A 14,891-nucleotide genomic window follows, 5' to 3' on the forward strand; every position below is an offset into this window, starting at 1 on the left:
CTTGTCAGTAAGCATTTCACTGTAAGCCTTTCACTACACCTGTTGTTGTTACGGTTTTCTACTATCTCCTCCTCAGACGAAGAGGTGTAGCAAGGATCGGACCAAAATGCAGCGTGGTTGATTCGATACATCTTTAATAAAGACGGAACACGAACAATACAAAAACAATAAATGTAACGTGAAAACCTATACAGCCTATCTGGTGAACACAGAGACAGGAACAATTACCCACGAAACGCTCAAAGAATATGGCTGCCTAAATATGGTTCCCAATCAGAGACAACGATAAACACCTGCCTCTGATTGAGAACCACTCTAGACAACTATAGACTTACCTAGAGAACCCCACTAAGCCACAATCCCAATAAGTACGAAAATCCCAAGACAAAACACCCCACATAAAGAAACCCATGCCACACCCTGGCCTGACCAAATAAATGAAGATAAACACAAAATACTTCGACCAGGGCGTGACAGTTGTATTCGCCGCATGTGACAAATAACATTGGATTTGATTTAAGCGACCTAATGTGTTCTGTCCAATATTTAACCAAATGTATTTGTTTTTGACACAGTGTTAACGTTCTTTTCATCCCACCCACAGGCTCCACAATATCGCCTAAACACTACAAATTAAAAACAGATATTTTGTTATTCAATCAGATTTGTTTGGAGGAACTGCATTTAGAGTCCAATCCACCATCGCCCCCTGGCATTACACCTAAAGCGGACGTCGCCATTGGCTGCACGGAGTCGCATTAACAGAAATGTTATGCAGCTTTGTTTACATCTCGATTAGGATGATAGAAAACTGTCTTGTTATTTATTTTAATGATGTTTCAAATCGTCATTATTTCTATAAAGCGAATGGCCACCCAGACTATTTACACTTTCTCATTCTGAACGTCTACCGCGAGTGAGGCAGGTGTGGCTTTGTGGCAATGATCACAAGAGCAGCTGCTCACCAATTTGACAACCACCAAAACATCCGCTATGGGGTTTTTCTGCTAACACTTGATCTGATTGAATCTCGGTCTTAATCAAGACTGGAAGTATGTACACATGCGCACACACACACACACACACACACACACGCGTGCACACACACACGCGCGCACACACACACGCACGTACACACACACACACACACACACACGTACACACATACGCACGCACGCACACACACACACGCACACACACACGCACGCACGTATACACACACACACACGCACACACACGCACACGCGCACACACACGCACACACACGTATACACACGTACACACACATACACGCACGCACACACGCACACGCACACAAGTATACACACACACACAGTCTTTGTGTTAGGTTTAAGAACCAATATGTTTTAGCTTTTAGCCTTCTGGAGGGTTTTGATGTAGTTAACATAGATATGTTGATACTATTGTTCTATTAAATATACACTTAGTGGACAAAACATTAAGAACACCTGCAGTAATATTAGTATTGTAATATTACACTGAGTGGACAAAACATTAAGAACACCTGCAGTAATAATAGTATTGTAATATTACATTGAGTGGACAAAACATTAAGAACACCTGCAGTAATAATAGTATTGTAATATTACATTGAGTGGACAAAACATTAAGAACACCTGCAGTAATAATAGTATTGTAATATTACATTGAGTGGACAAAACATTAAGAACACCTGCAGTAATAATAGTATTGTAATATTACACTGAGTGGACAAAACATTAAGAACACCTGCAGTAATAATAGTATTGTAATATTACATTGAGTGGACAAAACATTAAGAACACCTGCAGTAATATTAGTATTGTAATATTACATTGAGTGGACAAAACATTAAGAACACCTGCAGTAATATTAGTATTGTAATATTACATTGAGTGGACAAAACATTAAGAACACCTGCAGTATTAATGGTATTGTAATATTACATTAAGTGGACAAAACATTAAGAACACCTGCAGTAATATTAGTATTGTAATATTACATTGAGTGGACAAAACATTAAGAACACCTGCAGTAATATTAGTATTGTAATATTACATTGAGTGGACAAAACATTAAGAACACCTGCAGTAATATTAGTATTGTAATATTACATTGAGTGGACAAAACATTAAGAACACCTGCAGTATTAATAGTATTGTAATATTACGCTGAGCTGCTCTTTCCATGACATAGACTGACCAGGTGAATCCAGGTGAAAGCTGTGATCCCTTATCGATGTCACCTGTTAAATCCACTTCAATCAATGTACATGAAGGGGAGGAGACGGGTTTAAAGATGAAGGGGAGGAGACAGGTTTAAAGATGAAGGGGAGGAGACAGGTTTAAAGATGAAGGGGAGGAGACAGGTTTAAAGATGAAGGGGAGGAGACGGGTTTAAAGATGAAGGGGAGGAGACAGGTTTAAAGATGAAGGGGAGGAGACAGGTTTAAAGATGAAGGGGAGGAGACGGGTTTAAAGATGAAGGGGAGGAGACAGGTTTAAAGAAGGATTTGTAAGCCTTGAGACATGGTGTGTGCCATTCAGAGGGTGAATGGGGAAGACAAAATATTTAAGTGCCTTTGAACGGGGTATGGTAGTAGGTGCCAAGCGCACCAGTTTGAGTCAAGAACTGCAACGGTGCTGGATTTTTCACACTCAACAGTCCCTTTGTGTATCAAGAATGGTCCACCACCCAATAGGCGCCCAGCCAACTTGACACAACTGTGGGAAACATTGGGGTCAACATGGGCCAGCATCCCTGTAGAACGCTATCGACACAAGGTAGAGTCCATGCCCTTATCGAACTGAGGCAGTTCTGAGGTAAAAATGGAAGGGAGGGGTGCAACTCAATATTAGGAATGTGGTCCTAACATTATACTCTGAGTATATATAGTCACTGTGGTTTCCATTTAAACTAATGCACTTCTCCATCGTTTTAACAATAAAGACACTTTTTTAATGTCATTTTTAATGTAAACTGAGAAATTATAGAGTATCTCTTCCACCTCAAATTGGTTGTTTCTGTTGTGCTGTGTTTTCTAACAGCAGAATTAATTATATTTCATTGACACCATTTGCTGTCTCTCATCAGTAGACAAACACTGTGTAACTTGCCCTTTAGCCAATCACATTTTAAAATGTGGTTATATTTTATAGTGCTATTTACAATTGACCTAACTACCAAAGAACAACAATTTTATTTAATTGCACTATGACCTTTTCAAGTAGTTACCAAATGTGTGTTTTATTATTTTTTTAACACACACATTTGATAACTAATTAAAAATGCAGCAAAATGTATTAATTTAATGTCTCTAAAACCATAAATGATCACCTGAAATAGTATAACATAGTATTAGGAAAAATATACTATTATTATAAAATGTCTGATAATTATTAAGTTATAGAATAAAGCAAATGAATCTAACATAAATTAGTGGTGTGGTAAGCAAGATTGAACAAATACATAAATTACCACAATATGTTTCCCACTATAATACATTATATGATGTATAATAAAATGCAGAACAGAGTAGAAAATAATAGAATGAAATAGAATTTAATAAAATAGAACAGAATAAAACAGAATAAAACAGAATAGAACAGAATAGAACAGAATAGAATAGAACAGAATAGAACAGAATAAAACAGAATAAAACAGAATAGAACAGAATAGAACAGAATAGAATAGAACAGAATAGAACAGAATAAAACAGAATAAAACAGAATAGAACAGAATAGAACAGAATAGAACAGAATAGAATAGAACAGAATAGAACAGAATAGAACAGAATAGAACAGAACAGAATAAAACAGAATAGAACAGAATAGAATAGAACAGAATAGAACAGAATAGAACAGAATAGAACAGAATAGAACAGAATAGAACAGAATAGAATAGAACAGAATAGAACAGAATAGAACAGAATAGAATAGAACAGAATAGAACAGAATAGAACAGAATAGAACAGAATAGAATAGAACAGAATAGAACAGAATAGAACAGAATAGAACAGAACAGAACAGAATAGAATAGAACAGAATAGAACAGAACAGAATAGAACAGAATAGAACAGAATAGAACAGAACAGAATAGAACAGAATAGAACAGAATAGAACAGAATAGAACAGAATAGAACAGAATAGAACAGAATAGAACAGAACAGAATAGAACAGAATAGAACAGAATAGAACAGAATAGAACAGAATAGAACAGAATAGAACAGAATAGAACAGAATAGAACAGAACAGAATAGAACAGAATAGAACAGAATAGAACAGAATAGAACAGAACAGAATAGAACAGAATAGAACAGAATAGAACAGAATAGAACAGAATAGAACAGAACAGAATAGAACAGAATAGAACAGAATAGAACAGAATAGAACAGAACAGAATAGAACAGAATAGAACAGAACAGAATAGAACAGAACAGAATAGAACAGAATAGAATAGAACAGAATAGAACAGAACAGAATAGAACAGAATAGAACAGAACAGAATAGTAAAGACCGTTCCCAGTAGGGTTAGTGTGTTTCTCAGTGAGAGCACCGTTAACACATTAACATCTGAATCAGAAAGGAAAATAGACACACATTCAACTCACTGATCCGCTCAGAGCCGGGGTTAATCACCCTCCATTCACTGCACCACGCGTGTGTGTGTGTGTGTGTGTGTGTGTGTGTGTGTGTGTGTGTGTGTGTGTGTGTGTGTGTGTGTGTGTGTGTGTGTGTGTGTGCTTGCGTGTGTGAGGGAGGGAGATAACTGGTGATCAGAAGACCCGTCAGAAGTAGAAAGGGTGGCTGACAGATGGGAGGAGAGCCAGAGACAGTGCGAGACAAAGAGCAGGAAATTGAGCGAGCCCAGAAAATTGAGCGAGCCCAGAAAATTGAGCGAGCCCAGGAAATTGAGAGGAACAGAGCTGAACCGTGTGCAGCCCGCGCGGCCCTTCCACGGAGGATCAGTGACATATATATATAAAAATAACCGTTAGGCCGCACAGGAGAGGAGAATCGGCTCGGGAAATAGCGCTGCACGAGCCCGGGTATGGAGATGCTCAAGTAATTCGGTCTCTGGTGCAGGTTATCAAATCACCCTAATTAATAAGCTACCAGAAAGGTAAGAGTCACTGTGCCTTTCCCTGCTCCTCCTTAACTCCACACGTATGTCTGGGGAGGAGGGGTACCTATAACCCAACCTAACAACAACATCCTAGTCACAAAATGGCTGCCGCCCCTCAAACTTTCCACAGCTTCAATGTTCTCCTTGCTTTCATTGAAGGAAAAGTACTATTTCATTCATGCCATTTCCGTTCATTCATCAGCGCGCAGGCCAGCATACCCTCCGAGTTCCATCTCCTCTTATCAATGGAGCTGACGTCAGTCGCGCCGCATCACGAGGTCGGGGGGGTATATAAAGGAAAGTTGCGCTGGCCGTGGTGCTGAAAACTCTCCTCACGACGCACAGATGCGACAAAACCAAAAGTGTTTTTGACAGTTGTTCGTTGAGAAACAAACACATCACATAAACTGTTGACCCAAAATAAAACACCAATATCACTTTTCCACATAGTTGATAGTCCAGTCGCCCGAGAGAAGAGGTTGAAGACGTTGACACTGTTTATTAATCATTTATGAAGTGTAGGCTGAGAGACTACCAGAGGCACAAGATACAGCACTTCTCCCTCGCAGGAATACAGGTGAGTTACAACATATTTTTCTCTCTCTTTCCTTCTTCAATCTATCTATCTCTCTTTTTCTCTCTCTTTCATTTTCTCTGTTTCTCTCCCACACCAGGCGCGGTAACGGTTGCCTGTTGATATTATAACTAAACTCTCTGGGGAATGAACACGTCAGGAGTATTAAAGGACTCTCCATAGTTGGGAACTATAATAATGTTCGGTTGATTTATCTAAAAGGAGCCGTTTACAGAACAGAGTGACTTGAAGGCATCTAAAGGAGTGCGTAAAGACGGGGGGAGTCAGTGTGGGAATGTTCTGCTGGAACTACGTATATGACACTGTGTTTTAATACATTCATAATTAGGTTGTCAGAGAAACAACTCTCGGTTTTTCCCCTGCTGTGTATTTGTTTGCAATTAAAGGAACGTTTTTATTGTATCTTGAACAATCTGGATAGACTGTAGGGTTGAAGAAGTTCTGTTTTCATTGGGTCGGAAACTCCGAAGAAGCGCAGCGACGGTGTGGCAAAGGGCATGTAGAATTATAGGTAATATCGCCTGTAATGGGCTAGACACCTTAAAATGTCAAATTATAGTTCTAATATTAAAGGCTATAGGTTAGGCTAAAGACACTCCACATTTTAAAGCGGTCTAGCGAATTAATATAGGCTATTGTAAAAAAAAAAAAAAAAAAAAGATGAAACTTAAAAATGTTTTGCCATAGCCTACTGAACCATGGATTAAATGTGTGTCTCTTTGCTGCTGTTGGTGTGTAGTGCCTTATTTCACAATATCACAATATTTGGGTATAGGATATTTATTATTTGCTTTCCTCACAAGAACGAAATTCTCTCGCAATTGGTGCCCAACTCGTCACGGTTAGTTTGAAAATTCAAATGCGCATTTATAACGTTGGCTATATAGACACATTTATCCGTCACCATTTTGGCTACGTGGTGAATATATCAGATTTGCTCTTTTTTAAATAGGCGGAAAAAATCTAGATGCATTCTTCTCTCGCTCCTCGACTGAATGTGACCACCCCAAAAAAAACAGCACAGACATAATTTCAAACACAGATCCGGAAAAAATTGAGAGAGACCGTTCTTTCTGACGATCTACATACCATTAACGCTCTTTCTGACATTCTACATACCTTACCGTACGACTTCGGACAGCGACGTGAGGTGTCATAATAACGAACTCAGCGGTGAATAGTTGAACGGAACCAGAGAGCGGGTTAACATTAACAACGTGGCTCGCGGTTTTACGCATGGCTGTCCTGGTGCGCAGCGCAGGCAGACGAGTCGGGCTCGTGTCCATATGGAAGCATTGGAATGCAGCTGCGCGTGTTGCTGCCGCTAGACAAAATAAACAGAGCACGAACAGCTTCATAATGTCGGTGTTGTACGGTCGCTGTCATTATTCCGCATGTATGACGCTTTGAAGCCGGTAATCCGTATGTCTTGTTTTGGTGGATGAGTTGAGGACGGTGCTTTTTTTTCCGGGAAAATATGGGAGAATATGTCAATGCAATTTAGATACCAACTTTGACCGTTTTGAATGTACAATTTTGTACTCCAAAAATGTATAGATTTGAAGCACATAGGTGACATGGCTACACATACCCATTTTGCCATCTCTTTCTCCGGCTGTACCAAAACCAGTACTGCACAAAGTATTGATTTAAAGGCTCCTCTAACATCTGTTAGAAATCAACAGAAGCCTCCTGTGGAATTGCGTCTGATGTCATCATATAATGTCACATAGTACTCGGTAGAAACGGCTGGTCCGTCAGATAGGATTCGGTAGAAACGGCTGGTCAGATAGGATTCGGTAGAAACGGCTGGTCGTCAGATAGGATTCGGTAAAAACGGCTGGTCGTCAGATAGGATTCGGTAGAAAACGGTTGTTCGTCAGATAATCTCTCGTGGACAGATTCTGTGTGTAAACAGCTCACCTAGAATTATTGGTTTTCATCATTGATTATTTGTAGCCTATGAACCAGGATTCGGCGAAGGCTATGCTTAAAAACTGGGGAGGTGATTTCAAGCCCGTGTGCGGATGATAAATGGTTTCCACCAGCCACAATGTCGAAATTGTCAACATTGTAGGGTTAATGAAAACAAAAATGATTTTTGGGGGGGCCATGATAAACACGGTGAAATTAGTGGAAGGGATGGGTTTGGCCGAGAGTTTCCCTTTGCGAGGGAGGGAGACTTCGCTTCCACAATTGTTAGCAGCAGCCCCCCCCCCTCCCCCCCAAAAAATGACACATTATCATTTTACTTCTGGGTAGCCAATATTAGTCATCAGATAATGTCCTTTAGAGTGGGGTAATTATATGTGTCCTTTTTCACACATGTAAAATGTCCCCTGAGACAGGTTCGGAGATTGGGGTCATTATGGAGCGTTTACATTTCAGTCATGGAGCACAGGCATATATTTTCACATTGGTCCCCCATGGGAATCAAACCCACAACCCTGGCCAACTGATCCACACGGAACCAATTAGGGTGAAGTTCCTTGTTTAAAAGGTACATTGACAGATTATTCACCTTGCTGGCTTGGGGATTTGAACTGGCGACCTTGACGAGTTACTGGTCCAACGCTCTTACCGCTAGGCTATCTGCCTCTTACCGCTAGTCTGTCTGCCTCTCACCGCTAGGCTATCTGCTGACTGTGACAGCCAGTAGGAAGCAGATATAAGGCTAATAGCTGCCGACAGCTGCTCTCCGCAGGGTTAACGCTGCTGCTGCTGCTACGGCCTGTATACAAATCGAATCAAATTTATTTAGAAAGCCTTTCTTACATCAGCTGATGTCACAAAGTGCTGTACAGAAACCCAGCATAAAACCCCCTGAACAGCAAGGTGTTGAAGCACCTACACAGCTTCTACACCACATAATACATCTCTCTACTCTTTATATTTTTCACATGCATTGTTCATTTGTTATTTTTTATATATATAGATATTTATCAAATCATGATTTATTTGTGCATTTTACATGTCTCAACACACTTTGCAGAAAAAAAATATTAAAAAGAAGAAAAAAAGAGAAAATAAAAAACATGATTGTGGTAATAAATTAAAAAACAGGAAGCAACAAAGAAAGGAAGAACAGAGAAACACACGCGGGAATCCAATAGGACAGCGTGACAGGGAGTCCAAGAGAGAGGGAGGTTCTATACAAACTGCATCTATACCAAAATATATGATAAAACATTTATTTTTAAAAATGTGTTTATTTATTATTTTATCTGTAATCAATAATGCTATAGAAATTAAATTATTATTATTATTATTTGTCGTGCTACTGGGTCTTTACAACATCTACACCATTAATTAGAGAACAGACACAGTGGAATAGACAGTATTATATTGACACTGTTAAATGGGATGTGATTTGCTGCTTTTCTGATGTCATTAATTAGAGAACAGACACAGTGGAATACACAGTATTATATTGACCCTGTTAAATGGGATGTGATTTGCTGCTTTTCTGATGTCATTAATTAGAGAACAGACACAGTGGAATAGACAGTATTATATTGACACTGTTAAATGGGATGTGATTTCCTGCTTTTCTGATGTCATTAATTAGAGAACAGACACAGTGGAATACACAGTACTATATTGACACTGTTAGATGGGATGTGATTTCCTGCTTGTCTGATGCCATTTTATTCATCCATCATTTAAATGGACCTACCCATTTAAACAGATACTGTGAGATTCTGGCAATTATAATAATAAATAATAAATAATAACATTTAATTTGTATAGTGCTTTTCATTACAGTGTTAACTCAAAGCTCTACATAAAAACATTAAAATAAATAAATAATGATAACAAAATAAAACATGCAATATAAGCATTATACGTTTAGAATCAAGGCAGGAAATAGCAATTATACATCCTGAAAGGACTTTACAGATTAGGACTTGAAGAAAGACCGTCTGTAGAAATGGGTTTTAAATCCTAAAAGGACTTTACAGATTAGGACTTGAAGAAAGACCGTCTGTAGAAATGGGTTTTAAATCCTAAAAGGACTTTACAGATTAGGACTTGAAGAAAGACCGTCTGTAGAAATGGGTTTTAAATCCTAAAAGGACTTTACAGATTAGGACTTGAAGAAAGACCGTCTGTAGAAATGGGTTTTAAATCCTAAAAGGACTTTACAGATTAGGACTTGAAGAAAGACCGTCTGTAGAAATGGGTTTTAAATCCTAAAAGGACTTTACAGATTAGGACTTGAAGAAAGACCGTCTGTAGAAATGGGTTTTAAATCCTAAAAGGACTTTACAGATTAGGACTTGAAGAAAGACCGTCTGTAGAAATGGGTTTTATGGCCCGTTTTTAAAAGGTCCTTGTGATGGAGCGCCTCTCAGATGGTCAGGGAGGGCATTCCATAGGCGAGGGGCAAGAGAGCAGAAGGCCTCATAGTACGAAGATGTGTCATGGGGACTTGAAGCAGTGGGACGTTGCTGGAACGGAGAGCGTGTAATTCTGGAGACGTTGTAGTGATTTGGCCGGAAGGCCCCCGAACAGAGCGTTTGCCGTTGTCAATCCGGGAGAAGATGAAGACATGGACGAGTTTCTCTGCATCTGGCTGGGAGAGCGATGCTTTGAGCCTGGGCAATGTTTCTTAGATGGGAAAAATGATATCAAACTTGACTCCCGGGTTGGGGTGGACAGTGACTTGACCGTCAATTTTAGGTCAGAAGTTTCCAGCAGTACTGACCTACTTGACCCAATAAGCATAGTCACAGTCGTGCTGCTGTTCAGCTGGAAGAAGTTCTCTTACATCCATGCCCTGATGTCATCTAGGCAGCTGCCAAGTTTAGCTGAGATGCTGTCTGGCTGGGGGTACATGTAGACCTGGGGATCATCAACGTAGCAGTTCATATTATCGTCTCTGAGGATTTGGCTGAGCAATGTACTGGACTAGGAACAGAATAGATCCCATTTTCAGAAGAACTCGTTAAGTAAGCATTGGCTTGGAAAGCTAAAGTCTAACTTCTTTAACACTGGACACAGAGACATACCAATGGTATTCACAAGTGATTCTGGGGAAGTAGAAAATGGCCCAAATTTCTCAGTATCCCTTTTAAACAAGTTGGCTATAGTCCAAATTATAGAAACAGTTTATATACAACCACCCTGCTCCCTCCCTCCCTGCTCCCTCCCTCCCTGCTCACTCCCTCCCTGCTCACTCCCTCCTCCCCCCCTGCTCCCTCCCTCCCTGGCCCCTCCCTCCCTGCTCCCACCTTGCTCCTCCCTCCCTGCTCTCCCCTCCTCCCTCCCTGCTCCTCCCTCCCTCCCTGCTCCCTCCCTCCCTGCTTCCTCCCTCCTCCCTCCCTCCCTGATCCCTCCCTGCTCCCTCCCTCCTCCCTCCCTGCTCTCTCCCTCCCTGCTCCCTCCAAGATTCTCCCTCCCTGCTCCTCCCTGCTCCCACCCTCCCTCCATGCTCTCTCCCCGCCCCCTCCTTCTCCCCCTGCTCCCTCCCTGCTCCCTCTCTCCCTGCTCCCTCCCTCTCTGCTCCCTCCTCCCTGCTCCCTCACTCCCTGCTCCCTCCCTGCTCCATCCCTCCCTGCTCCCTCCTTGCTCCCTCCTTCCCTGCTCCCTCCCTTCCTGCTCCCTCCCTGCTCCCTCCCTCCTGCTCCCTCCCTGCTCCCTCCCTCCCTGCTCCCTCACTCCCTGCTCCCTCACTCCCTGCTCCCTCACTCCTCCCTCCCTCCATGCTCCCTCCCTCCATGCTCCCTCCCTGCTCCTCCCTCCCTGCTCCCTCCCTGCTCCCTCCCTCCCAGCTCCCTCCCTCCTTCCTCCCTCCCTGCTCCCTCCCTGCTCCCTCCCTCCCTGCATCCTCCTTGCTCCCTCCCTCCCTGCTCCCTCCCTCCTGCTCCCTCCATGCTCCCTCCCTACCTCCTCCCTCCCTGCTCCCTCCCTCCCTGCTCCCTCCCTCCCTGCTCCCTCCCTCCCTGCTCCCTCCTTGCTCCCTCCCTCCCTGCTCCCTCCCTGCTCCCTCCCTCCTGCCTCCCTCCCTGCTCCCTCCCTCCCTCCCTGCTCCCTCCCTCCCTGCTCCCTTCATGCTCCCTCCCTCTCTGCTCCCTTCATGCTCCCTCCCTCCTTGCTCCCTTCATGCTCCCTCCCTCCCTGCTCCCTCCCTCCCTGCTCCCTGCCTCCCTGCTCCCTCCCTCCATGCCCGCTCCCTCCCTTCATGCTCCCTCCCTCCCTGCTCCCTCCCTCCCTGCTCCCTCCCTGCTCCCTGCCTCTCTGCTCCCTCCCTCCATGCCCGCTCCCTCCCTCCATGCCCCCTCCCTTCATGCTCCCTCCCTCGCTGCTCCCTCCCTGCTCCCTCCCTGCTCCCACCCTCCCTGCTCCCTCCCTCCCTCCCTCCCTGCTCCCTCCCTCCCTCCCTGCTCCCTCCCTTGTTCCCTCCCTCCTTGTTTCCCTCCCTCCCTACTCCATCTCTCCCCCTCCCTCCTCCCTCCTCCCTCCCTGCTCCCTCCCTCCCTACTCCATCTCTCCCCCCTCCCTGCTCCCTCCCTCCCTACTCCATCTCTCCCCCCTCCCTGCTCCCTCCCTCCCTACTCCATCTCTCCCCCTTCCCTGCTCCCTCCCTCCCTACTCCATCTCTCCCCCCTCCCTGCTCCCTCCCTTCTCAGATTATGACGACAATACAGCATGGTAAATGTCACCATCTTCTTAACAATGATTTTACAACAGTCTGCTCAATGTCCCCCCCCCCCCCTCCCCTACAGGTGCTCGGACCCCCCCTCCTGCCCGTTCTGCATGGTCATGACCAGTCACTACGCACCCTCCACAGCCCGACTCATTCTATTGGTCCTGCTCACTGTCACTCCACGGCTGACCGCCACCCCTGTTGGTGGGGATGGGCAGAGGGAAGGGCACTCTAGGACACACCTTAAAGAGGACAGCCTCAACCCCTTCCATAGCCCTCTAGAAATCAGCCCCAGCCCCCTCCGCTACCCTTTGGACCAGACCCAGGACCGGATAGAGGACCAGGAACAGAGCTATGGTGGCCCTACAAACATGGACCCTGCCCAGGCTCTAGCCGCTATGCTACTGGAGGCCCTGGACCACACTGGGAGAGGAGAGGGGGATCCAGTCCCTTTGGAGGAAAGAAGGGATGAGGAGACAAGGAGAGAGGAGGAGGAGGAGGAGAGGAGGGTGGGGGAGAGAAGGATGGAACAGCTAGGACCAGCACTAGTGGCAGCAGCTCTGGGTGAGGAGTTAAGAGAGATAGAAGAAGAGGAGGAGAGGGAGGAGAGGAAGAGGTCAGAGGACAGAAGCTGGCTTCTAAAGGAAGACGGGGATAGAGCTGGTGGTGGCGGTGAGGAGGGAGGACAGCAGAAGGAAGAGGAGGAGGAGGAAGGTGAAGCAGGGAGATGGGGAGGTGAAAAGGATAAAAGAGCAGAGGGGAGTAGGATAGGAGAGGAGGGGAGGCCTATTGACCTCCAACGGAAGGCTCGGGGCTACTTCCAGAACATAGACCTCGGTCTCCAAGACAACGAGATTCTTCCCCCTCTGAAGGGGTATAAGGCCTACAACACCCAGCTGGCACAAGCTGGGAAAAAGCTGCACTGGGAGGAGGAGCGGGCACGCAACACACCCCTGGGGGGCAACTTCATGGACGACTTTGACAATGAAGCAGAGGAGGAGGCGGCTTTGTCGATGGTGGAGGAGGAGGAGGCTCGTGCGCGTGCAGAGCAGCAGGAGGTGCAACGGCAGCAGGAGGAGGCAGAGAGGGCTAGAGAGGAGGAGCAGAGGCTGGCAGACATCGCCTCGGACATGTTGCTGCAGTACATGGGGAGACAGAAGCAGCAGGGGGCGCCCTACCTCATGGCCAGACAGAAGGCCGGCGCCAACGCTGCTGAAGACAAGCGCTCCGAGGAGGTGGTAACCGACGGCGACGACCTGGATCAGCAGATGATTGACAGGCTGATCGAGATCAGCAGCAAGCTGCACTTGCCGGCCGACGACGTGGTCCAGATCATCTCCAACGTAGAGGAGAAGAAGAAGAGAAAGGAGCTGACGTCGCTTAGCAACCCGGTCGCCCCGCGTTACCGGCCCCTAGTTCCCCCTCCCCTAGTGACGGCCCCCATGTACCACTACACAGCCTCCTCCAACCCCAAGAAGGACCCTTACTACCAGCCCTACAAGAACAAGTGGAACAAGGACAGAGCCAAGGCCAAGGCCTACAAGCAGGACGTCTGGTTCAAACCCCAGAAACAGTTCCTAGCCTTCCCGTCCTACCCCTACTACCAGAAACCCTACCGAGCCTACTACCCTGTGTTCTTCCCCTACCCCAAACCCCAGTACTACGACAATACTCCCATGGGGGAGGAGCTACCCCACAGCCCGCCCTTGGACTATGAGCTCCGGCCTACCAGGCGCAGACACAGGGCCGGGGGCAGGGCCAGAGGTGGAGGTAGGCATGGCTGGAGACAGCAGCCCCTCCCACCCCGTCTTCCCTCCACTCCCTACATCTCCAATTACATCCTGCCACACCCCCGGACATATCAGCCACTGCCTAAACCCCTCTCCCCCCAGAACAGGGGCAGGCAACCCCCGTTCTACTACCCACCTGGGCCTGGGGGCTTGGGTGTAGCTGGGGGGAGGGTGGGAGGGGACTATGAAGATGACGATGGGCTGGTTCCTCAGCTGGACAGTCAAGAGGAACTGGAAAACTTTATATCCAAAATATACATGAAACGCAGAATGTACTAGAGACAGAAGGACAGACAGACACTACCGCAGGACAAAGGGACCAAACAGGGGGAGGGATGAGAAGGAGTAAATAGGCTGGATGAGAGAGAAGGATAGGATTGGAGGAGAGAGAAGGATAGGATTGGATGAGAGAGAAGGATAGGATTGGAGGAGTGAGAAGGATAGGATTGGAGGAGAGAGAAGGATAGGATTGGATGAGAGAGAAGGATAGGATTGGATGAGAGAGAAGGATAGGATTGGAGGAGTGAGAAGAAAGAAAGAGAGGGTGGTGGTGAAAGATTGCTTGTCTGTTGTTTTTCACATTTATTTTGTTTGTTTATTTGTGACCAGGGGAAGGAGAGGAGGAGGGAAGGGAGGGGAGGGGAGGGGAGGGGACAAGGGGAAGGGAGGAGGAGGAGGGGAGGGGAGATGTTGACGTTGTGAGTCAGAACTTCCGGTCGATCCTGATCAGGGG

The 14,891-nt window shown here is 45.4% G+C and overlaps 1 protein-coding gene across 2 annotated transcripts in view; it reads left to right on the forward strand.

The window, feature by feature from the left end:
* si:dkey-175g6.2 (uncharacterized) overlaps positions 1-14,685 on the forward strand; it is a 60,795-nt gene extending 46,110 nt beyond the window's left edge. Inside the window, exons 1-2 of one of the 2 annotated variants that reach the window (XM_021591693.3) lie at positions 5,054-5,701; positions 12,448-14,685. In XM_021591693.3, coding sequence (XP_021447368.1) covers positions 12,479-14,437 — 1,959 coding nt within the window. In that variant the 5' untranslated portion in view covers positions 5,054-5,701; positions 12,448-12,478 and the 3' untranslated portion in view covers positions 14,438-14,685. Of the gene's footprint in view, positions 1-5,053; positions 5,702-12,447 lie in introns of those variants that run through there. The other variant, XM_090226307.1, reaches the window with a different exon arrangement.
* The last annotated feature ends 206 nt before the right edge of the window (positions 14,686-14,891 follow it).

Source organism: Oncorhynchus mykiss, chromosome 29 (genome assembly GCF_057628025.1).
Source record: "Oncorhynchus mykiss isolate SJ-2025 chromosome 29, ASM5762802v1, whole genome shotgun sequence".
In the NCBI taxonomy this organism is placed as follows: Eukaryota; Metazoa; Chordata; class Actinopteri; order Salmoniformes; family Salmonidae; genus Oncorhynchus; species Oncorhynchus mykiss.